This window comes from Gallinula chloropus (assembly GCF_964237585.1).
Source record: "Gallinula chloropus genome assembly, chromosome: 4".
Classification (NCBI taxonomy): Eukaryota; Metazoa; Chordata; class Aves; order Gruiformes; family Rallidae; genus Gallinula; species Gallinula chloropus.
The window spans coordinates 80,329,597-80,352,835 of NC_140088.1; the positions used below are offsets into that span (position 1 = coordinate 80,329,597).

The 23,239-nt window shown below is 37.9% G+C and overlaps 1 protein-coding gene across 3 annotated transcripts in view; it reads left to right on the forward strand.

Moving 5' to 3' along the window:
- RAPGEF2 (Rap guanine nucleotide exchange factor 2) overlaps positions 1-23,239 on the forward strand; it is a gene marked incomplete at its 5' end in the record, with an annotated part of 181,272 nt that overhangs the window by 152,558 nt on the left and 5,475 nt on the right. For 2 of the 3 annotated variants that reach the window (XM_084264148.1, XM_084264149.1), the window contains 11 exons: positions 1,426-1,672; positions 6,374-6,531; positions 11,002-11,242; positions 11,478-11,861; positions 13,491-13,702; positions 13,789-13,912; positions 14,532-14,555; positions 15,593-15,816; positions 16,667-16,855; positions 19,076-19,228; positions 21,598-21,823. In XM_084264148.1, the coding sequence (XP_084120274.1) occupies positions 1,426-1,672; positions 6,374-6,531; positions 11,002-11,242; positions 11,478-11,861; positions 13,491-13,702; positions 13,789-13,912; positions 14,532-14,555; positions 15,593-15,816; positions 16,667-16,855; positions 19,076-19,228; positions 21,598-21,823 (2,182 nt within the window). Of the gene's footprint in view, positions 1-1,425; positions 1,673-6,373; positions 6,532-11,001; positions 11,243-11,477; positions 11,862-13,490; positions 13,703-13,788; positions 13,913-14,531; positions 14,556-15,592; positions 15,817-16,666; positions 16,856-19,075; positions 19,229-20,148; positions 20,269-21,597; positions 21,824-23,239 lie in introns of all 3 variants that reach the window. The other variant, XM_084264147.1, reaches the window with a different exon arrangement.

A 23,239-nucleotide genomic window follows, 5' to 3' on the forward strand; every position in this document is an offset into this window, starting at 1 on the left:
GTTTTGTTTGATGCATTCCCCAAGTATCTCTTTCAGGATCAGATTCTTCACCACAAATAAGTAGGGCAGAATATTACCACAGGATGTCACTGCACTAACTGATGATTAAGGAAGCTCAGGTTATCTCCAAAAGTAATTTGTCAAATCTGTTTTCTGGGTTGTTGGTGTTTTGTTTGGGTTTGGGTTTTTTGGGGGTTTTTTTTTGCTTTGCAGTACGGATTCTAATACTTGAATTGTTTCCAATATTTAAGGCATTTATAAGGTATACATAATGTATACATATTAATAAATCTGTAAATGGTTTGTTTAGCAGTATGTACTTGTTTCTTTATGTGTAAGTTCTGTGTAACCATCCTTCATGGACTAGGTTTTTTGGTTCTCGTATGTTACTTCTTTCCTTGAGAAGCTGTGTTTTTAATCTTGTTCCTCTGTGACAAATACCAAACTCACATCACAGTAGAGTCTCAGAACAGTTATTTTTTTGTGTATTGCATTTATTCCTTATCAACAAATCCCAAAAGGAGAGTTTACTTTTTTTTTTTAAATTATCTGTATATAATTTATCCCCCCAGCCCAGAGCTTCTATTTGATAGTAAAGCTGCTGTCTTGGATTACTCTCCCATTTTTCTTTGTGTGTCTTACTTGGAGCTTTTGAAGTCTCTTGGTGAGTTGTTGTGTACCTCTGGATATAAGGATGACTTTTAATGAAAAAATTAATACATAATAGTAAAACCTTTAATACTCAGCCCTCATTCCCATTTTTTCTACAATTCCTTGGGTTTAATGATAAATTTTCAATTATTATTACAAATCAAGTAATCAGAGGATTTTTCCATTTATGTATCTCACACTCAGAACATGTGACTTAATCTCCAGATCAGTTTTGTTTGATATATTTAAATACATACACATTTTTGTGAAGCTTAAACCTGCAATAGAACTAATTCACAACTTCATCAGATATTTCTGCCTCAGAGGTGTCTCTTTGCTAGGGAGCTGAGGGAGTCCAAGAGGCTTTTTGTGCACCTGGCAGATGGATGCTATAGCCCTGTCAAACCTCCAAGATGTTTCAATACTGTCATAGTTTCTTGTATTTTCCTCATGAAAATATATTTCCTTGCAGTTTTGTCTTCTGATTTTCTTTTTTTTTTAATCCTAATGCTAATTTCTTGTCCATCTGAGAGCTTTTGTTACTAGCTATCTGTTTAAAACCTCCCTTCTCAGTAGTTCATTTTTCAACCTTGTTTTTGTCTAGTGGGCTCATTTTATGCATGCTGTTGTTCTGCAGAAGTCTGTGTCCTTCTGTTGACACCATCCATGGAACCGTGTGGTCATCCAATGTATTTCTATTCTATTAAACTTTTCTGTTGCTCAGAGCTTTCTTTTACATTTTTGTTCTTTTTCTTCCCTCCCTGTCTTGTGCAGTTTTTAAAGAACTCTTAACACGGTTGTCAGAGGAAAAAAGAAATGGTGCTCCCCACCTGCCTAAAATTGGTGATATTAAAAAGGCGAGTCGTTATTCTATCCCGGACCTTGCTGTTGATGTGGAGCAAGTAATAGGATTAGAAAAAGTAAATAAGAAAAGTAAAGCCAACACAGTTGGAGGAAGAAATAAATTAAAGAAGATACTTGACAAGACACGTATCAGTATTCTGCCTCAGAAACCATACAAGTGAGTTTGTCCTCTTAAATGTTTCCTTTCTGTTAAATTTTAATAGTCTGTAATGATACTTACAATTTGTCATGATACCTTTTTGTACTTACTAGAATCATAGCATGCATTTGGTTGGAAGGGACCTTTCAAGGATGTTTAGTCCGACCCCCCTGCAGTAAGCTGGGACACCTTTAACTAGATCAGGTTGATCAGAGCTTTATCAAACCTGGCCTCAAATGTCTCCAGGGATGGGCCTCCCCCACCTCTCTGGGCAACCTGTGCCAGTGTCTCACTATCCACAGAGTGAAGAACTTGTTCCGAACGTCTAATCTAAACCTTCCCATCTCTAGTTTAAAACCACTGGCCCTTGTCCTATCACTACATGCCCTTACAAACATCCATCCCCAGCTTTGCAGTAGGTCCCCTTCAGGTACTGGAAAGTCACTATAAGGTTCCTTAAATCTGGAAGAATATGTTACAGAATACTACTAATAATGCAATTCCTTACATCAGTGTGGATGTATTTTATGTCCTATAGACAGAGCGATGGCTCTGTCCTGTGCAACCTGCTCTAGGTGATCCAGCTCTGGCAGGGGATTGGACTAGGTGATCTCAAGAGGTCCCTTCCAACCTCGATCTTTCTGTCATTCTGTGACTATTAACTGGAAACATCCCAGGCAATTAAGTATTAATTATTTCAGAATAACTCTGCAAGCAGGTTTGCTTCTAGATGCTTCAGAGGAGTGATGATTTAAACTTATCCACATTCCAGTCATCTATAGGAATTTCTATATACTGCTGTAATGGCGAGGTTAAAATTTTAACTTGGGTTCTTTGATAGATTTGAGTATGCATTTATTGAAAGCTAAATGTGGTATCTGATATCTTTTGTTTTATGAACACGTTTTAGAAGTAGACTTCTGATAAGGGTTGTTGGAAACAATAGAAGAATGAGTTTTATATGTTTTTTATGGGAATCTGGTTCTTGGCCAAGACAGATGGCGTCAATGGGAAAAAGGAATTGTAGAGGGTAGTTTATGTGTAATCAGTGTTTTCTCTTGCATTTTTCTTTTCTGTGTCCCATTGAGGAAGAAATCTATTATATGTAAAGTCATTAGAATACATTTGTGTTGAAAATCTAGGAATTTTTCCAGCTTTTTTTTTTTAAAGTTAGCTTAACTGGTATTTGGTATTCTCTACTAAATGAATAATGTTCTGAAGCATTATAAATAGTATGGTAGTAAGTTAAATGTTGAAAATATAAATTATTATATTGAAATAAGGGATATTTCTTAAACTGACGCAGGTACTTTTCACTAGAGGAGAATCTGTAAACCTTCTTGTTATTTCACAGTCTTGTATGGTTGCTCCTCTGCTGAGCCATACATAGTGTTAGGCTGGATTTTTTTTTTTTTTCATTGTTCGCCATTGCTCAAAGCTTTTGCATAATTTTTTTTTCTTTGATTCCTTTCAATTTTGCACTTTTTCTGTGCAGGGACTTCTTTGGGTAAGACTCAGAAAAACAGTACAATTGACCTATTTTATTTTCCTTTTGCTAGCTTTAGTTCATGTGTTATATATAGCAATTTGTCTGCAAAGCCTGTTGACATTCAGTTGTTTGTGTCTGCACAGTTTCTGCATAGAGATGTGTAGCTGTAGACTTTACTGTTCGTGCTTCCCCCCCACTATTGTGTAGAAACTTCTCATTTTTTCTAATATTCAATGGTATTGCATGTATTAAGAGACTTTACTTATTTTCATGTGGTTTTAAATACCAAAAATCAAGGGATGAAAAAGCTGATTTACTCATTAATTAAAAGTAGGTATTTGATGACTTCATGAGTCAGCTTCTGAGGTGAATCTGTCCACCTTCTTTTGAACATGAATATTGCAGAAGTCTCCCATGCCTCCAAAAATACATCCAGATAAAACCAAGCTTTAAACTAGCATGAGGTCATTCTTAGAGGGAGCTTGTCTGAGCTTGACACTAAATCAGAGATAATGCGTTCTTTCAGTCTTGCTGCTTAGTCCAATAATGTCAAGTAACTTTCCAAACGGAGCAAGCAGCACTGTTTCCTCTGCATCTGCTCGGAAATCTCAGCCAGCTTTGAGGCACTCTTGAAGTGTGCTTCTGGCTACAGCCTCTAGTCAAGCTCTTTGCTTTCTTTACTCTTCTAATCCAGAGTGGGTTTTGTGATCTGTAGGTTCCAAATAATGCCTAAACACAACCTCCACCAAGTTCTTCCTGGTCCATAACGCAGCATCCCAGGCAAAGAAACGCCCCCGCCCCCCCCGCCTTTACAGCCCTGCTGTGGGATGCACAGTATGCTGTAGTTTGAAGGAAGAAGCATTAGACAGCTCTGCTATTCCATTATCCCTTCTAGCATGCTTTTCATTGAACAGGGAAGTTATTTCTTAGTTAATGCTATCTCCCTGCATGGCAAATGCATACAGAAAGCAATACCAGAATCTCCTGTCACCAGCATAAAATTCACTGGCATAATAAAGTATTTCACCTAACAGCAGGGGCAGCTGATCTTCATGGACCCAGACTTTTCTAGTGTTGCTATTTGGATCTGAAATTTCCGGGGTTCATTTCTTGTTTGCATAAATTAGGACTCAGATTCTGATTTAAGTCTTAAAAATAGAGCAAACTGAGTGCAAGGTAAACACATTCCAATTTAGTAAACGAATGCTTAGAATTGGGGGGAGAATTTTGAGATATTACTTTTATTTTTTTTAAAACCTAACATGTCAGTTGATCCACTTTACTGAAGCTGCTTTGTCATGACGCACACAATAGGTATAAGATTATGTAACAGTGACAGCCCCCAAAAGGGAATACATAATGCCAGTGAAACCATTAACATAAGGGGGAGAGTCACATCATCTTTTGATTTGAATTTAGAGAACATACCGGTGTTCACACCTTTATTGAATACACTGTGTGGTTGGCTGATTAGAACCACCAGAAAGCATTTTGAGGCTCTGGGGGCTTTGAGGTTTCTTTGTTTACTTGGTTTTATGTGTGTGTGTGTGTTTGGGGAGTGGTTCCTACTTAAAAAGCAAGATGTCAATTGCTGGGAGTGCTTTTAGCTGTAGTGAAAGAACTCCTTGCTTGTGGCTTAGCATAAAAGTGCTGTGTGTGAGTTGATCACTGCTGCTTGTCACAGTCTTCAGTGCTTTATGTGCAAGTACAAAAATACAGATGTTCACATCCAGCTGAATTCTCTCTTGGACTGAGAAAGAACCCAAGAATTATTTGTTTTAGGTGACTTGCATGTTTCTGTCACTCTGGTGGCTTTGGGTTTACACTTCGTAAAATATTTTTGTATTACGGAGTTATTTAAAAAAAAAAAGTGAGGAAACCCAAACACATCATACAGCAATACCCCTTCAAATTGAGTTGCATTGCCTTCCAAAAAGCAGTTGCTGTGTTCCTGTAATTAAAATTGTTTCTCCGATGCCTAGAGATAGTGCCCAAGCTTCCAGAGTACTTTTCAATTCATGGCACTTAAAGAAGTGGTACGAGAGTGTACCGGGTAAAGTAATTCATTGGTAAGAACAAAAGGATGCTTGTGCTGTAACAGCTCAACAGGGATAATTATCAGGCCCTTAATTCTGTTTAGGTTTTCTGAGGATGGGTATAACACTAGACAAAAGCTTAAATACCCTAAATTAGGGTACAAAAGGTCATTTGTGTTGCATCGTTTAATTGACTAGCTTGACTTTCTAGAGTTGCAATGAAATCAAAGTTCTGGTTTATGCTTTATTTACATGGGTAGATATAAATCTAGATGGGTTAGCCTTTTAGAAAGAGTCTGACTGTAGTGGCTAAATTTTAAAGTTAGCTTTACAGTGCTTGCCAGTCAGCATTTTTATTAAGGATTTGCACCTACTATAGAAAAGTTCAGTGCCTACCTCCAACTTTGTCCTCCTTCACTTGAAGGTGATGAACTCAAAACAATGAGCACATTAATGCCTGCTATAACATGTTGATAACTCTGTCTCTGATCTGTCTACTGACCTCCTTAGTTACACCCTGCCTTACACAATTTAAAGACAAGATCCTTCATGTAACACTGTATTTACAACACTTTAGAAGGAATAGAGATGCACCCAAGTGCGGATGCTTATTTAGCCTTCTGTGTTAGTTGGTATCCCTTCAGTCACATTTGGTGAAGAGAAACTCAGAGAAGGTGATGCAGGGTAGGAAAATGGATCATTTCTTGCCTATCTGTTGAAAGATCTTAGTAGTGGCTATGATATGTCCCAAAGTGCGGTTGCAAATCTGTGATTGGAGGAAAGATTTGTGAATATAGGGTCTTAAGAAATAGCACTGAGGGAACAGTGGTATTCATCAAAGTTGAGGTGATGGAGTAGTACAGGAATGGTTAGGTGTGTACCAGCTTTTGAAAAAGATCTTGGCCACTGTGAGAAATCTGTCAAAAAATAACAAGACTAGCAGCTTCTCAGAGCTTAGTGGTGAACACAAGGATTTTCCAGTAGTGTGAGCAGCAGATCATTTGGAGTGGTCGTTTGGGTGCTGTTGTCAAAGCTGGACACAAAGCTTTGTTGTCTGGAGAATTTTTACTTCTAAATAGTTATTACTGGACTAACAAATGAAAGTGTGAAAATGTATCAATATAGATGTCTCTGCCTCCCTCTGGTATAGCCAAATGTCTGTAAGTCCTGATATTTATTTTTGTCTGGACACAGTGATATTGGAATTGGCCAGTCTCAGGATGACAGCATTGTGGGACTGAGGCAAACGAAGCACATTCCTCCTGCTTTACCTGTCAGTGGAACCCTGTCATCCAGTAATCCTGATCTACTGCAGTCTCATCACCGTATCTTAGACTTCAATACTACTCCAGGTAAGGATTCTTTAGTTGCTGTTCTTGACCTTGTAATTTCTTTACATCAATCTCCCCGCCCCTTCCCTGCCTTCTGGACTTCCAGCGTGAGAAGATGCATGTTAGTTTTTATTAACTGTGTGCTGTCACCCAGAGATTAGGCACATATTAATGCATTAGGATTTATTATATTTGCTCTAATATACTTTACCCAAATGTATTTGATGTCTATTTTTCAAGTCTGTTGTATAGAGAGGGCCTTTTACTGATTGAATGCTCTTGGCCTGTAAAAACTTACTTTGCTTGGTATTTTACAATTTGCCCTGATAGATCTGTCTAGTAACAAGCACAGTATTTACAAATAGCACAGTATTTACAAATAGCTTACAGTTCAGCAAAAGGGCGTTGGACTGGGATACAGGATGTGTGTTCCTGTCTTCTGAACGGACTTATATAGTCTTGTATTGCAGCTGTAAAGGACAGAGTTTCAAAGTTCCCCATCAGTCACCCTGCCCGACAGTTTTGTGCTGAATTCTTTGTGCATCAAATTATTTAAAATCCCATTCTGATATACTTAATAAATTTTACAGAGAGGAAGAAAGCATGGGGGCAAGTGAGGGAGAAAAAGGGGGAGAATATGAAAAACTTGAGAGCCTTATCATATGAGAAGGGTTTAGCTGGAGCTCCTGGCGGGACAGGGATTTGTGCTCTTATCTGGCTGCAGGAAGGTTCTTAGCAGGAAACCTCTGAGTTAAGTATCGAAATCTTTGCTATTAAAACGTAGCTGCTGGAGGAGGATATGGTGGCAGTAGCTATGCAGACACTTGGCTATTTTAGTCTAATCTTTAGAGTATTTTTCAGAAGTAGAGCTGAAAAATCGGTGCCCTTCTAAGCCTGAGGGATTTCAAACCTTACCTACAGGGATGGTGCTTAAACATCAGGGTACATGCTGGCCAAGTTGGTGCAATCATCGCATTTGAAACTGTGATAGTGAGCATTGCTTTGTCTTGGGTTTTTCAGGGCTAGAAAAGACTACAAGATGATGTGTGATTTTAAATATTTTTTTTATTTTTATCCATCCCAGTGTTTAAGGTCTCTCCTGAGACTGGGAAAATTGGTATTTTTTTTTATTTTATTTAATGACTAGTGTCCAACACTTTTTGAAGATATTCTTTATCACTAGCGCCTAACATTTCAGTAGCACTTCAGCAGTGAGTGAATGTTCCATTTTCCAGCTTATTATTACTTAGAACCAGACGGTTCTAGATAAAGTGCCCCTAATGATGAGCACAGTGACTGGCTAACTTCCAGAGCTGCAGGCATCACTGTCTCACACAGCTCAAACAAACTCCATTAATTGAGAAGGAAAGCCATTGCAGGTCCGAAGATCTTTCCATCACAGATGGAGATCAGAGAAGTTTAATAAGTGAATAATGTTCTACTGTTTGCCTTTTACTTTGAGAAAACAAGATAAAAATGATGTAGTGTCATTGCTTCAGTTTTATAGCAGCTTTTCAGATATCTTCATAGAAAATGTATTAAGTGTTTTATCCTTTAAATTTTTTTTTCATTTGCTTTAAAATATTTGGTATGTGGACAATTGTGCAAATTTTAAAGTAATTTGCAGGTGTGATTTTTTCCCTGTGTGAGAACAAGGGGAAATGGGGCCTGAAATAAGCACATGCCTTAAGGACTTCAGGAGCAGTTGCATTGTAGATAGATGAATTCAATTATACCTCAATATACTTTAAAATGTGGAAAAAAAAAATTAAAGCCTGCAATTTTAATTTCTTTTATTGCATTGGTCTAAATTAAAGATGGAGATGGAGGCAGTTTGCAAAGAATTTGAATGCTCTAGAGAAGAAAGAGAAAAGTGGTAGAACAGGCCATCCTTTGAGGCTTTGGGGAATATCCCTCAGGACAGAGAATAAAACAGCTTTGAGTAGAAAATAAGAGCATACTTCTATTTTTTAAGTTTGAAATCTGCAAGGAGTAATTTTAGTTTCTCTTCTGATTTTCTCGGGCTTTCTCACATATAATTTTTAAGGTTTATTTTTAAATGTTCAAACAGTCAATAGTGCTTTGATTTCTCTTGTGCTGCTTTTGCTATTAGATTCGAAGTCCAAATAACACAGTAATGCTGAGATGCCAGTCACTGGTACCATTTTTTTTCCCCACACAAGATTTCCAAGGGACTAGATTCCTATCATATAACATTGCTTCTTCAGCCCAACACTCCACTTTACTTTTTTGGAAAGGAGTGAAGGGGGATTACGATTCTCTTCAAGTCCTTCTTTATTTAAAAATTACTGTGCTGAATTACTTGCTACCACTGCTATAGCTGTAATAATTTCAGTTGCTGGCAGACTTCTCTCTATGCTGTGTAGTGCTTTTGCTACCAGCTCTGGTAGGTATACAGCCAGAGAAATTGGATGGTAAAATACAGTGCAAAGATGATAGTTTTCTATTTGTTGTTTTCTATGTTTCTTCGGTATTGACTTCAGCAGTCCAGCAGAGTAGTTATTTTCTCCTTGCACGAAACACTTGCTTCTTGGAAGTATTAAGCGAGTTCCCACCTTGGTGCCATTTACTGTACCCACCCATCTTCATGGCATTTGAGTGGCAGGTATTTCTGTAACAGCAAGAGGCAACAAGGTCTGGAGAGTGTTCTGGTTTTTAATAACTGCTCTGAACAGCTATGTCTTTGGCATCTGTCTTCCTCAAGGTGGCAAAAAACGTAGAAATGATTTCAGGTACAGCTCCATGTCCCTCTTCAACTAATTACTGAGGGAAGATAGGCCAGTACAGAGTTGGTGATAAAAAGCCAAACTGGCTTGCTAGTTAGAAGTCATCCGTACATTTGCCTCAAGCACTAGGAAATGGCTAGAAACTCGCCTGTACTGATGCCCATTATGTGTAAATGATGATGTCATCACTCACTTCTAATGTGTTTTAGTACTAATGCTTTTCAAGTTGCAAAAATACTACTGTGAGTTTAAAAGTTATGAGTTTATTTGCGTCGAATTTATAAACTGATATATTTAAGCCTAAACAGCCTTTGTGGCATATAAACTCATATCAGAGAGATTTATCTTAATGTTTTCCCAAAGGATTACTTTGGACACATGCAGCAGTAGTGGCAAGATGTTATTTTTTACTCCTGTGTCACAAGATTTCTGCTGCTGACGAGATCTTTCTGTAGTAACTTAAATACATGTTATGCACATTCAGCTCTTGTAAAAAAGATTGCAGTTGTATCAAAGTGAATGTTTTTGTCTGGCAGGTGTTTTTTCAGTATCTTTTTTAATAATCATCATTTTAGGTTCTATATTCAGAAGGCTTTCTGTTGCTATCTATTTTCTTGTTTACATGACCTTCATGATCTAAAAAAAAAAAAATCATTTTAAAGAAGTGTTCATTAAAGAAAGAACAGATGACCAAGTGTCATGCCACACAAAACTAGAAAAGATTACTCGTAACAGTTGGAAGAAATTAAAAGTACTTTATCTTGTCAGCTAAAAATAACGTCTGTTAAAAAAATCCAGTGATGGATAGCTGGGTAATTTTTGCCCTTTGTTTTCTTTTTCCAATATAATGATGGCAATGTTAATGGGTCTAGATTTCAGTCCATTAATAAGCTTATGGAAATAGCAAATCCAACAGTTGGAGTTAAGCTGGTAATTTTCCAGGTTTCCTAAAAATGGCTGTCTTGTAGGAATTCACTGTAAGTGTTCTGCCATCAGTCACTTGAAACAGTAATATATTTAGAACTTGAGTATTTGTGAAGTGCTTTCCTGTCTTTTGCTGGTTTAGTTCTTAATTACTGAAACATGGGTACAAAGAATAAAGAGCAAGTTTTCAATTTATTACTTACACAAGTATTATTAAGATTAAAATGTATCAAGGGTAGAGTATTTTGGATAGTTAAGTGCTTGGATGCATTAATACCACCACAGTTTATTTGTGTGTACATGTGCGTGGGCTATTATGCATGCATCTTCCTAGCTATTTATATGTACACATCTTGCCTTTGTTTGTGGCACTCTGGTTGAGGGTCAAACATAGATAAATGAGTCTATTTTCTCAAAAACATCTTTAGTAAAATTGACACTCCTATTACCTAATTTACTTAAACTTCTTAAAAGTTGGTATGTAAGATAGTGTTGTTGACTGTCTTTTCATTTTCCCAGACTTAAATAGTATTGCAAGGTCTCAACATCTGTGAAAATCAGAGTGATCATTAGTTTATCCAAACTTTGGAAATGTGAATATATTTTTGTTGCTTTCATTGTTAATGGAACAATTAAAAAACCCAACCAAACAAAAAAAACCCCATCTGTTTTATAAGAGGTGAAACAATGATATTGAAGTAAAAACTAATAGCACTGGTAATTAGACCGATTAACTGATACTGTTTCTTCTTATAGGGTTGATTTTTTTTCAGTTTTACAGAATTGTGTACCTAAACTGCATGTAACTTTTTTTTCCCAGACTTACCAGACCAAGTTCTGAGGGTTTTCAAGGCAGATCAGCAAAGTCGCTACATTATGATCAGTAAGGACACAACAGCAAAGGAAGTGGTCGTCCAGGCTATCAGGGAATTTGCTCTCACTGCAACCCCTGATGCATATTCACTATGTGAAGTCTCTGTCACACCTGAGGGTGTAATCAAGCAAAGGAGGCTTCCTGATCAATTATCCAAGCTTGCTGACAGGATACAGCTGAGTGGCAGGTGAGATTAAGAGACTGTGAGCTAAAACTGATGGTACCAGTTTATTAAGTCAAAATCCCATCATTAGGAGCATTCTTGTGTTTCTTTACAAGAAATTGCTCCTTATGTAACTTCTGATTACTGTCTCAGCCTGTTGAAATTCCTTTGTTCCATGATTCCAACTGGATTGTTACTGTAACTTTCACTAGGATTTGAGTATATTCTATCAAGTGTCTTTTTAATTTTGCTTTTACAGGTATTACCTGAAGAACAACATGGAAACAGAAACTCTTTGTTCGGATGAAGATGCTCAAGAGTTACTAAGGGAAAGCCAAATTTCCCTGCTACAGCTCAGTACTGTTGAGGTGGCTACCCAACTCTCCATGAGAAACTTTGAGCTATTCCGTAATATTGAACCCACGGAATACATAGATGACTTGTTCAAACTAAAATCAAAAACAGGTTGCACTAATCTAAAAAAATTTGAAGAAGTGATAAATCAAGAAACGTTCTGGGTAGCTTCTGAGATTCTAAGAGAAACCAACCAGTTGAAAAGGATGAAGATCATTAAGCATTTCATTAAGATCGCACTACATTGCAGAGAATGCAAGAACTTCAACTCCATGTTTGCCATCATTAGGTATTGCCCCTTAATAATTTTAATTCCATGTAAAAAAGTCTTGTTTATGTCAGTCCAAAAATAACTTAAACAGAAAAATCAATTAATACTGTTGTCAACACTTAGACAATTCAATAAGTGTATTTTCCAGAATTCTGAACTTGAAATTGAAACGTTTGCTAAAATATTATCTAGAATACTACTATTATGTACTTAATGCTCAAGACAATGAGGCAAGAGTCAGCAATGAATATGGCACTGGAGAAACTACTGTGCTTATTTAAAAAACGAAGACCAAAAGAAATAAAAATGAATAAAAATTATAAAATTGTCATAAAGGAGTGGGTTAATTACCCATAGGAGCTCTTAATTTTATGCATAGTTCCCAGTATCTTGAATTCACCGAGCCATCTATGTTGCCTTTGGTTTTCTTTGTATCAACAGTTTCTTGGATGGAACTCTGATAATGGTCAGTAGCAGACTATGATGCCGTATAATAAGCTGTAAATAAAGATTTTGGTAATCAGAATTACAAAAGATACTGAAAATCTCATACAGATAACCTTTCGTAGTTTAGCAATGGAAAGGAGGAGAGGAAACTAATGTGTGTGTTTATACACATTTTTAAATCATTCACATCTCCTTTAAAGTCATGCAAAGAGAACCTAACAAAAAAACCCCCAAAACCTAAATGTTGCCTTTTATGAAAAAGCTTGAGTAAGTTGCATGAAAATGATAATTTTGTCCCTGTCTGCAAAAGCTCTCATCACATTCAATTAACAGACTGTGACATTTTTTCTGAAGATTGTTTGAATGGTTTTCAAAACCCATGGGAAACTCCAAAGTCAAGGATCCATGTTGATAATCAGTCAGCATCTCTGAGATATAAAAATCTTAAGATTTAGCTCAGCTATTTCAGCTGCCCTACGAGAAAAAAAACCCAGCTTGCCTGTGAACAAAACCTGTGATGAAGGAAAGATTCTAGATAGCAAACTTTACAACAGGAAGGAAGGAATTGTAAGAAAAACTGGCCAATGTGTAAGATACTCATTTTGCCAGTGCCAGTAAGGGAGAAAAAACCTGGGGTGTTTTTTTGTACCAGCTACAGCTTCATAATACCAGCAAATGTATAGAGTGTCTTAGAACAATATGTTTTAGACAACACAAAGTCAGATGTGTTGTTGCAGCAAGAAGGTGGGTCACTGTGCAGTCACCACCTAAATTTTAATGTAGGTGGAAGAAGGTTTTTACTTCAGTCTGGCAATCTGGAAGTAAATGGTGATCCTGAGTTACTCCTAGATTACGGTATTGTCAAATCCAGACACTGTTCCAAAGCAATAAGAACAAGTGCATGCTTTTTATAATGTTTAATTATCCATCCACCTATAATTTCTGTCTGCTTATGATTGCATCATGCAGATGACTTCGGGTTTTAGAGCTTTTATATACAGATGATTGTGATTGTTCTGTAATATATGTGGACAAAAGGAGGTTTTCACTTCTGTTACTTTATTGAAATTGTTGTGCTACACTACTCTGGCTATATGGTATTTCTCCCATACAAAATGTAATGTGGCCTTTTCTGGGAATTTTTGTTTCTTTCTATTGTTCTTGAACTTTTTTTGCACTCTTTTTTTTCTTTGTGTCAAGTGGCCTGAATTTGGCACCTGTTGCAAGGCTCCGAACTACTTGGGAAAAGCTTCCAAGCAAGTATGAAAAGCTGTTTCAAGATCTACAGGACTTGTTTGATCCATCTAGGAATATGGCAAAATACCGTAACGTCCTTAACAGCCAAAACCTCCAGCCCCCTATAATCCCCCTGTTTCCTGTTATCAAAAAAGACCTTACATTCCTTCATGAAGGTAAAAGCAGAATTATTCATCTTTTACCATCTAAGGAAATCTAACTTTGCTGCCTGATAACTGATGTTGTTAATTGTTGATTGTAGGAAATGATTCAAAAGTGGAAGGCTTGGTCAATTTTGAGAAGCTGAGGATGATTGCAAAGGAAATACGCCATGTTGGTCGCATGGCTTCAGTGAACATGGATCCTGCTTTAATGTTTAGGACAAGGTAAGTGTGTTGGATTAAGCAAAGCTTTTCCCAGCTGAGGGAAAGTTAGGTGTCAGCAAGAGGTGCTTTTGAAGTGCCCCTTGTATCGGAGCAGTATGAGTATTTTGTTCGTGGTTAACCATTTACCATCATTTTCTGGTGTTCTCAAACTTGAGAAGTCATTGCGGTTTTTGTTTATATTATGATTATATTAAATTGGTTTCTATTATTCCTAAGCTGACAGTTACCTCATAAAAATGAGATTCCATCATTGGGAGAGAGGTGGAGATACTGTCTTGAGCATTGAAGTATTAGTCTGAAACATTGAAGTGTGCCACCCTTATCATTTTGATTTAGAAGTGGGAATGTATCTGAAATAATGTCAGCTAGTAGTGCTAGAAAACATGGAGTGAATGCTCTTTGGCTTTATTTTAGATGAGCTTATTGCATACTTTTTTTCTTAATTTGAGCTAGAAGAGTTTGTAATATCTGACTGTATGCCTGAGCCAAGGCTCTTTTTAATGTTTGTGGGCTTCCAGAACTGCTTGTCCTGAGGTCTGGTCTTTTTCTTTCTGAGCTTGTGATCTTTCTCTGTCTCTTCTAAAACCCATGCTTTACTCTTCCTGGCTCTCACTTGCAGGAAGAAGAAATGGAGGAGTTTGGGGTAAGTGGTTGGAGACAACACACACAGACATTCATTCTTCCCTTGCCATTTGCATTGTTTCCTACTTGCTATCTTTAATTTTCTGATGCTTCGACTTTTTTTTCTTTTGTTAACCCTTTTTTACTGACAATACATTTTAATCCAGGAGTGCTTTTGCTTTTGAGGTTAAAATGCAAAAGTGTTACTTAAAAGTGGTTGTAGATGGGAGTGGAGTGTTCTTCTCCCCCACCTCCAATTTAAATTGCCAAAGGACTTTCAGTAAAAGAGAAATTATGAAATCACAAGGTTGCAACAGCTGAAAATTACTGTTCACTTTCTTATGCCTAATAAGCAATTAGCACAATCAAAGGCAAAACTTAAAACTTACAGTATCCCCTAAACTAATTCATATTATAATATTATAATCTTTAACAATTCAGGAACAATGCATTGCTATCACATAAACAAACATACATTGAAATGCACATGACATTTATTTCATCATGAAATTGCTGATTTTTTATTTTCTTTTTAAACAAAAAGCTGTCTTCAACCTAGCAAGTTACAAGGAAGTTCTATTCTGTAAAACTGAGCTGTATGTTTTGTTTACGGCCTGATTTGAAACTTATTTAGAGAGCTTTCTAAATGCCTTCTCTATATATTTAAATTTGAACTTCAACTTACAGTCTTCTGTCAGCATTGCCTTTCTGCATGAGCTTTTCTTAATGCTCCAATCTTCTCAGTAGCTGGCTTACGTGAGAGAGCTAGCTTGAATGCTTCTCTAGATGTGTGAAGTGATATTGCCTAGTTGGAGCAGAATAGGTTAAAATATTTCTGTAATTAAAATAGTGCCTGTAACCAAGTAAAACGATTTCCTGGCCCTCATCTTTCTATCTGTTATAGCTGTTTGACTTACTGGAATGAGGCATGTAAGCTTTGACCGTAGACTGACATTCATGCAATCTTTTGCACGTTTCATGTTTCTCAAGTGATACCATGTTGGTCTAACTCGTACTTTTCCCCTCTTTTCTCCCATCCTGCCCCCCGCTTCACTCCAGGTCTCTCAGCCAGGGCAGTACGAATGCAGCTGTGCTGGATGTTGCACAAACTGGGGGCCATAAAAAGCGGGTCCGTCGCAGCTCCTTCCTTAATGCTAAAAAACTGTATGAAGATGCTCAGATGGCACGGAAAGTAAAGCAGTATCTCTCAAACTTGGATCTGGAAATGGATGAAGAGAGCCTGCAGACGTTGTCTCTGCAGTGTGAGCCAGCCACCAACACATGTGAGCATTGTCATTTGTTAAGGATTTCAGGGAAAGCTGTTAAATATACCTCTGTTTCTTCTCTGAGGAAGTAATTGGGAATGGTAACTAGGCAATGAGGTGGAAAACGATGTGTCTAGTAATTTTCAAGTACCGAACATCTATGAATCTTAAGGAAATTATCTTGCGGATTAACAATACAGAGACATAGCATTTATATAAGAGATACCATCAAGATGCCATGCTGAATTACACAAGGGTTCCTCACATTTGTCCATACAAAGCATATAGAGGAGACCAAAGTTTCTCTACAATTGTGATGTGTTCAAGCTGTTGGTGTGAATATAGTCGGTCATCCTGGATATCTTGGTCTCGAGAGGGAAAGGGGGATCTCTTTATGTGCAGGGGCTTCAGAGACACCTGGACGGCTGCACCTGGCTGGGGATAGTCTTATGCTTGGATATCTGTTTCACTCTGATTTGGGGAATTTCTGTATCTTTTGCCCTCCCCTTCCTTCAGGGTAGCAAAAAATAGTAATTATATATCCGTTCTAAACCAATTGTGGTCCTTATGATAGCCTGCTATAACTTCTGGTCATGTTTTTGATAACTACAACAATAGTCACTTAGGAGAGTTTTATTTTGAGAAAGAGAGTTTAAGTTCTCTGATAATGTACATATTTTAAACAGAGTTAAATCTCCCTGTCTTTTCCTCTTCATCTGTTCTCTCTGAAGGTATCCTACTGCATTAATTATGCAAGTATTTGAGCACCTTTTAATTAATGATTGGAGGGATTTGCACAACGAGATTAAAACTCTCACAGTGTTTTTATCAAGTAGTCATTCTGTGCTTCCTCCCATTTCTTGCAAAGTGCCGAAGAACACAGGAGACAAGCGATCTGGCAAGTCTGAAACGTCACCGGTGGCTCCCCGGGCAGGCATCCAGCAGAAAGTGCAGCAGCAGCAACAGCAACATAAAGCAAACCAAGCCTTGCAGGTCCCTGCTGTGTCTCTTTATCCCTCTCGCAAGAAAGTGCCAGTCAAAGACCTTCCACCATTTGGTAAGTGGAACAGTGAAGTGTTCGGTTTAATGCTCTGGTTTGTTTGCTTATGTCAGGGAGACATTTTTTATCAAGGGAGATTCAGATATTTCTTTCCTGGTAGTATTACATGCAGGTTATGACAGTTTATGCAGTGTGTATGCTCAATTCTTTTCTCTAGAAATGGAAAGGAAGAAATATAGGAGCACATCCTGCCAGTTTGTTTAATCTGCATAAGTATTTACCTGTTACTTGCTTCCAACTATCTGCCCTGGGATCTTGCCTTAACGTCTCCAAAGGGACCCATCTGAGATGCCTCAGAAGTTTTGGTGGTTTTTCAAAAGTTGAACACTTAATATGAACTCCAGGCCTGCTCAAACTGGTAGTCTTGTTAGAAATGGAGGCCTGAAGTTTCATGTTGACAATTGTCCCTTTGGCTCCTACTCCCTAGTGCTTTTTTTATTGCTGTTGTTCAGTTCTTGCTGCCTGTATATTGCTGAAAAGAATATCAGACTGTAGGAATTTCTTCTAATCCGATTTCCAGATCTGTGTCTCAGCATGTGTACACAGCATATATGCATGTCATGGTTCAACCCCAGATGACAGCTAAGCACCACGCAGTCACATGCTTACTTCCCCCCATAGTGGGATGGGGAGGAGAATGGAGAAAAAACCCCTCATGGGTTAATTGGATTACAAAGGAATATGGTGATGATAATAAACATGAAACAAGTGATGCACAAGTGCAATTGTTCACTGTATGTGGAAACACAGCTTAATATCCAGTCTGTTTCTGAGCAGTGATCCCACCTTCCAGCTCACTTCCCCAGTTTTTGGGAGCATGACATTCCATGGTGGGGAACATCCCTTTGGCCAGGCTGGGCCAGCTGTCCTGTCTCTGCTCTCCCAGCTTCTTGTGCACCTGGTGTGAGAAGCTGGAAAGTCCTTGGGTAGTGTAGGCACTACAACTACCTAGCAACAACTGAAACCATCAGAGTGTTATCAACATCATTGTCATCCTAAATCCAAAAACCAGCACTGTACTGGCTATTAGATAGAAAATGAACTTTATCCCAGCCAAAACCAGGACAGTGCATTATTAAAGAACTTCTTACATATCACTTAAGTACAGTAGTATCCCTAATCAGTATGTGTAGTGTAACTGGCTCTCCTTATTGCATGATGGTAAGTTCACGAGTGCTTGATTCTGATTTCACTTTTTATTAGTTTTACTCATGCACTGCTTAGGCTGCTAGTGAGACATTAGAAGCAGCAAAATACCAAGCAAAAATTCTGTATTTGTCTAGTTCTTTTGAGTTTACCATTAAATTTTAATCTTAAAAGGACTTTGAAGCACCATAGTCTGTGTCTTTACTCAAGGTGGAAAATTTTCTGAAAACTGACTAGGTTGCGTTACTGAAGCAGCTGTAAATTATTGATAGAAGCATTGTGATCCAACAGATCAAAGATAAATTCTGTAAAATGCTTGAAAATAACCTCTTCTGCAAACATTGCCAAAATTGTCAGAGAAGCTCTGTCTTCACTTTTAAGATTGTCCCAGGATAGACTTTTGAGGGGAGGGAAAGGACTGATAAATGTTGCCAGAGAAAAGCAATTCTTGATGCTCTAGATCTTTACATCATCCATCATCTTCAGGATGTTTTTACTCTTCAGTTTCCCAAAATAAGCTGGTGCAGACATAGTTCTCATAAATGAAACAGAGAAAGGCAGCTGCAGGATGGCCTTGTTTTGTAAGCCTAATCTTATTAATCTTCTTTGCAGCTTTCTTTGACCTTCTGGGCTACTCTGAATAGAAAAGAAACAGGAGAACAGTTTCAATACTTACTATATAAACCCTCACTAACCAGTGAGATTTGTGTGTGTTTGTATTCAACATAATCTTAGTTAAGTGTCTCAGTAACCATTACCATGCTTATCCTTGATTTCTATATCATCTAGTCAGTTTTCTGCAACACCAAATTGGCATTGTGTTTTCTGCGGCAAAGTATTCTCTTTTAGGTGACCAGCTTCACTAACATGCTGGAATTAAGTTCTACATTTTAAACAGGCCTAGGTTTAAAAAAATTGCTTCATTTAAGCTGGTGTTAGAAACTCACAATTATGCAGTAAAAGAAATTAAGATTTTTACCTGTATGGTGTCTGCTCTATAAATGCATTGTGGAACAGAAAGACGTGTTTATACTGGACTTTACATCTGCTTGCATTAATTCTTATTTAAAGGCATTAACTCCCCACAAGCTTTAAAGAAAATACTTTCATTATCTGAAGAAGGAAGTTTGGATCGGCACAAGAAACAATCTGAAGACACGGTCTCAAGTGCATCTTCACAGCTGTCTTCTCCTCCCACTTCCCCACAGAGCTCTCCAAGGAAAGGTATCAGATGTGTAATATTTCTCATCCTGGTTCCTGAAGCTCATAGACTTTGGAAGCTTCTCAGAATTTGGATGCTGCAGATAAATTACTGCTGCTCCTGTTTATGTTAGATGTGGCAGGAAATGTAGTGCAGGGTGGGATACGTGAAAGGTTACCTGGGAACCTGATTTCAGGACACTTGGACTCCCTCTGGTTAGCAAAAGCTAGAAAAGAGAGCCTGAATCTGACACAGGGTTTGCAGTGTGTCACTCTCACTGCAGCTGCTTCTGACACAGATATTCCCATCATCAGTGTTTCCTGCCAGTGGAAGGATATGCGGATTGAAACTTAAAGTTTGGGTACAGCATTGAGCACATTAGGCTATTAGAGGAATTATTTGCTGTGTCACGCATCTGCAGGGGATGTGGCCTACGCATGACAGGAAGGATTAAGACATTTGGGATTCAAATCACTAATACACACCGTTTTACTAGCAGCCTATTTAATTATTCAAACAATGTATATGGGTATCTGAGGAATGGTATTACACATCAGAGCTTTCTTCACTGAGTTAATTTTAAATTATTTTGGTTTTCAAAGTGAATTTAGGACTTGAAAATATTTTTTTAAACAGTTTCTTTTTCATTATACTTGTTCTGGTTATGAATTGATAAAACAGGGAATGGAGGCATTTTCCTGTAGCTTAAACAACAAAAGTCCCATTTAAGAAAGATAATAACATAACGTTATCACAAAATACATATATTGGTGTTGAATCCCCATCACAGAGGTTCAGAATGCTAAAGTCTGTGGGAGACATCCCAGTAGCAATAACCTTCTCCAAACGGCACAGGGATCATGATAATTTGAAACTTACGTGTGTATCACTTTTTCTACTTTCTTAGCAAATGGATAGGTGAGCCCTTTTCTTGATGTGGTAGGTGGCAGTGCCCATCTGAGGCCTTATGGCTCCAGACCAATGGGCCTAACCAGTTCCTCTACTCCTCTTGGGAGGGAGAAGAGTTGCAAGAATAACAATTCACCATGGACATCTGGGTTGGGCAGGACTTATGGAAACAAAAAGGGAAAAAGCAACTCCACTTGAATAAGCAGAGATCTCCAAAGGAGAGAGATGAACATGGCAAGGAAATACAAATGTCTGTCCAAGATATCTATTGAAGTGATCTTTACAAAGGTCAGATGGAGGATGTTACGTAGAGAAGACTTAGAGTCCTTGTAGAGAGACATCTCAAGTACTTGGAAGAGATTGGGATGATTTCTCCCAAATATTTACAGAGGATGAATTTATACAAATTTGGTCAGGCCTGTCAATTTCTTTAAAATGGAATTGGACTCTGTACTTAGCTCATAATGGGAAAAGTAATTTATTTTTGCAAAAAGAAAATTTAATTATAAATTAAAAATAGCCTTGGTTTGCTGGTGTCATGAAGCTAATGATATGTTCTTTCTGGCAAACTGACAGCATTAAATCCGTGTTCTCAGCAAGTGAATTGGGATAGATCAGTTGAAGTCAGCTTGACATTTACATGTAGACTGAAAGTAAAAAAAAAAAACAAAAAAAACCCCTGTATATACTTGTGGATGAATGTTGTTTAATGATCTTTGACTTAGCTGGCAAGAGCATTGAGCTCAGCTTTGTTTAATACTAAAAGAAATGCTGAATTTACCTCTGTGGCATTTCATGGTTTGCAGATTTTTATCTCAGTCTGGCGGTGTCAATGCTGCATCCAAGCTACAGTATAATTCTGGTAATACATGCTCTAGAATGTTGTCTTTTTGGAATGTGAATAGTTAGCCAAGTACCACAAAGAAAGCTTGAAAATTGTGAATATGTTTTTAACATTTTACTGAAAAACACTTCAGGCCACCTCTTAGCCAAGATATGTAATAAGCCGTCAGCCCGGACATCTGTGCTTCATGTTGTATCTGCTGCTCATGTCTGAAGTGTACAGAAAAACTGTGTGAGGGTGTGTCTTGGGTTACTTCAAGCAGTAATCTTGTCCAGGGCATCTCTTTCTTTCTAATCTTGGAGACACTGTTTACGTTCAGGCAGTTTTTTTGAGCAGTGAGATTTCATAATGCAGGGATACAGATGTGATGATGCAGTTGAAAATTATTTTGGGGGAGGAGGGCAGGGAGGAAGGAAAGTGAGCACTTGGTGAGTAGTGCATGTTGACACAGTCTGAGACCTCTTACTAAGAGACAGAATACACGGTGTTACCCAGATCTGTCACGTATCTTTTTTGTTGCTGCTTCTGTATACATGTAATTGTCATTTTGATTTACAATGGTCACAGTATTGCTGCCTGCCTGACAATGACTGAGCGGGCTTCTCGGAGAGTCTGATTAACATGGCTTTCCCTTTGCAGGCTACACTTTGGCTCCTAGTGGCACGGTGGATAACTTTTCAGATTCTGGTCACAGCGAAATTTCTTCCAGATCTAGTATTGTCAGCAATTCCTCTTTTGACTCTATGCCAGTCTCCTTGCATGAGGAGAGGAGACAGAGGCATTCTGTCAGCATCGTGGAGACAAATCTTGGTGTGGGAAGGATTGATAGAAGAATCATGATTGAACCAGATCAATACAGCTTAGGGTAGGAGTTTTATTTGTGCTTACTGACATTATACTTTCATGTAGTGTGTATGTGGTGTGTATATTTGTTCATGTAACTTTTGCAGTATCTCTCTCAATCTTTTTTTCCTCCCACACTCTTAAAAAACACTATTTCAGTGCTGTGTTATGAGATAATGCTCCATTTTCTGACAAGAAAAGGTTTCGCTGTAGACCTGATGAGGTCTACAGCAGTAAGATTTTGCCTCAGTAGACCTTATCTGAGCAGTTAGTAGTGCTGTAGATTATCCTCTTTATGGCAGACTAGTGTGCTAGCCTGTTTTCTAGATGGGGAATTAACTGAATTAGGTGAGAAATTATTCATACAATTATTCAGTGATCAAGCTGAGGACAGAAATAGCTAGTAATTTTCCAGTCTGCTTCATAAGAAACTGCGTATTTATCTAACCCAGAAATATTTTTCCCCAAATATCTCTCCTAGTCAACAATAACTGGAAGCTAAAATTCACATTAGGCTGCTGGTTTTCTAGGTAATTTTCTAGGTAATTAACTTTTGTAATGGTGGGGAAGCTAGTGCTGTTAGGAGTTCTCTAAACCTCTAGCAGAGAGCCTTGGTCTGAAAAATAATTTGAGCTCGGGCTCCAATTAGTCTCTTACTGACATACACTTGCTTTTCTGAGCTATTACTTGGATGCTTCAGTCCTCTGAATGGTTTCAAGGTTTCTAATCCTGAAGGGGGTCTGTGGATCGCAGGCCTGTTCCAAAGCAGGTATACTTCAGCTTTGGGAATCCCAGGCTACGCAAGCTCTTTAATCAGATGTCTTAAATATTTGGAAGAGCGTAGTTCCAATCTGCACAGCAAGCTGCCCAGGAAGGAGAAACCCCAGGAGCCCAGATAGCTGCTAAACTGAAGTGACACTTCGTTGGTTTTCTCTGTTGCTATGCAAGTGATAGTGTCAGGCTTACTTAATCCCTTAAAGGCTATGGAGAATATACTTGCTTTACAAAGTAGCACGTGTTCCCAAAATTAAAGTTAAAATAATTTTCCGTTTGCGAGGAATGCTGGAAAGTTCACTTTGAGTTTCCTAAGCAGAAATGAATCTGAAAGGCAGGAACCTAAACAGAAGTTTCAGCCACCTCCTGCTAAAACTCTTAACTTTTGATCCTTTGCTTCACATGGTTGGAAAAACAGTAGAAATTTGTCAGCCTGTTCCCTTTTATTCTGTGCATGTCAGTGCACTTTGCCTGTCATAAAGGGCTGCGCAGATTTAAGATTTTACCTTTTGAAATAACTCCACTGAAGCATTAAGTTTTTTCGGGTTTTTTCCAGTAATTTTTAAAATTTTTTTTTACTGAAGATGAGCTTGGAATGAGTGAGTTGCATTCTTAAAATTGAATTAGTCGTTAATGCAAATAACAATACAAATTTCATCAAAAC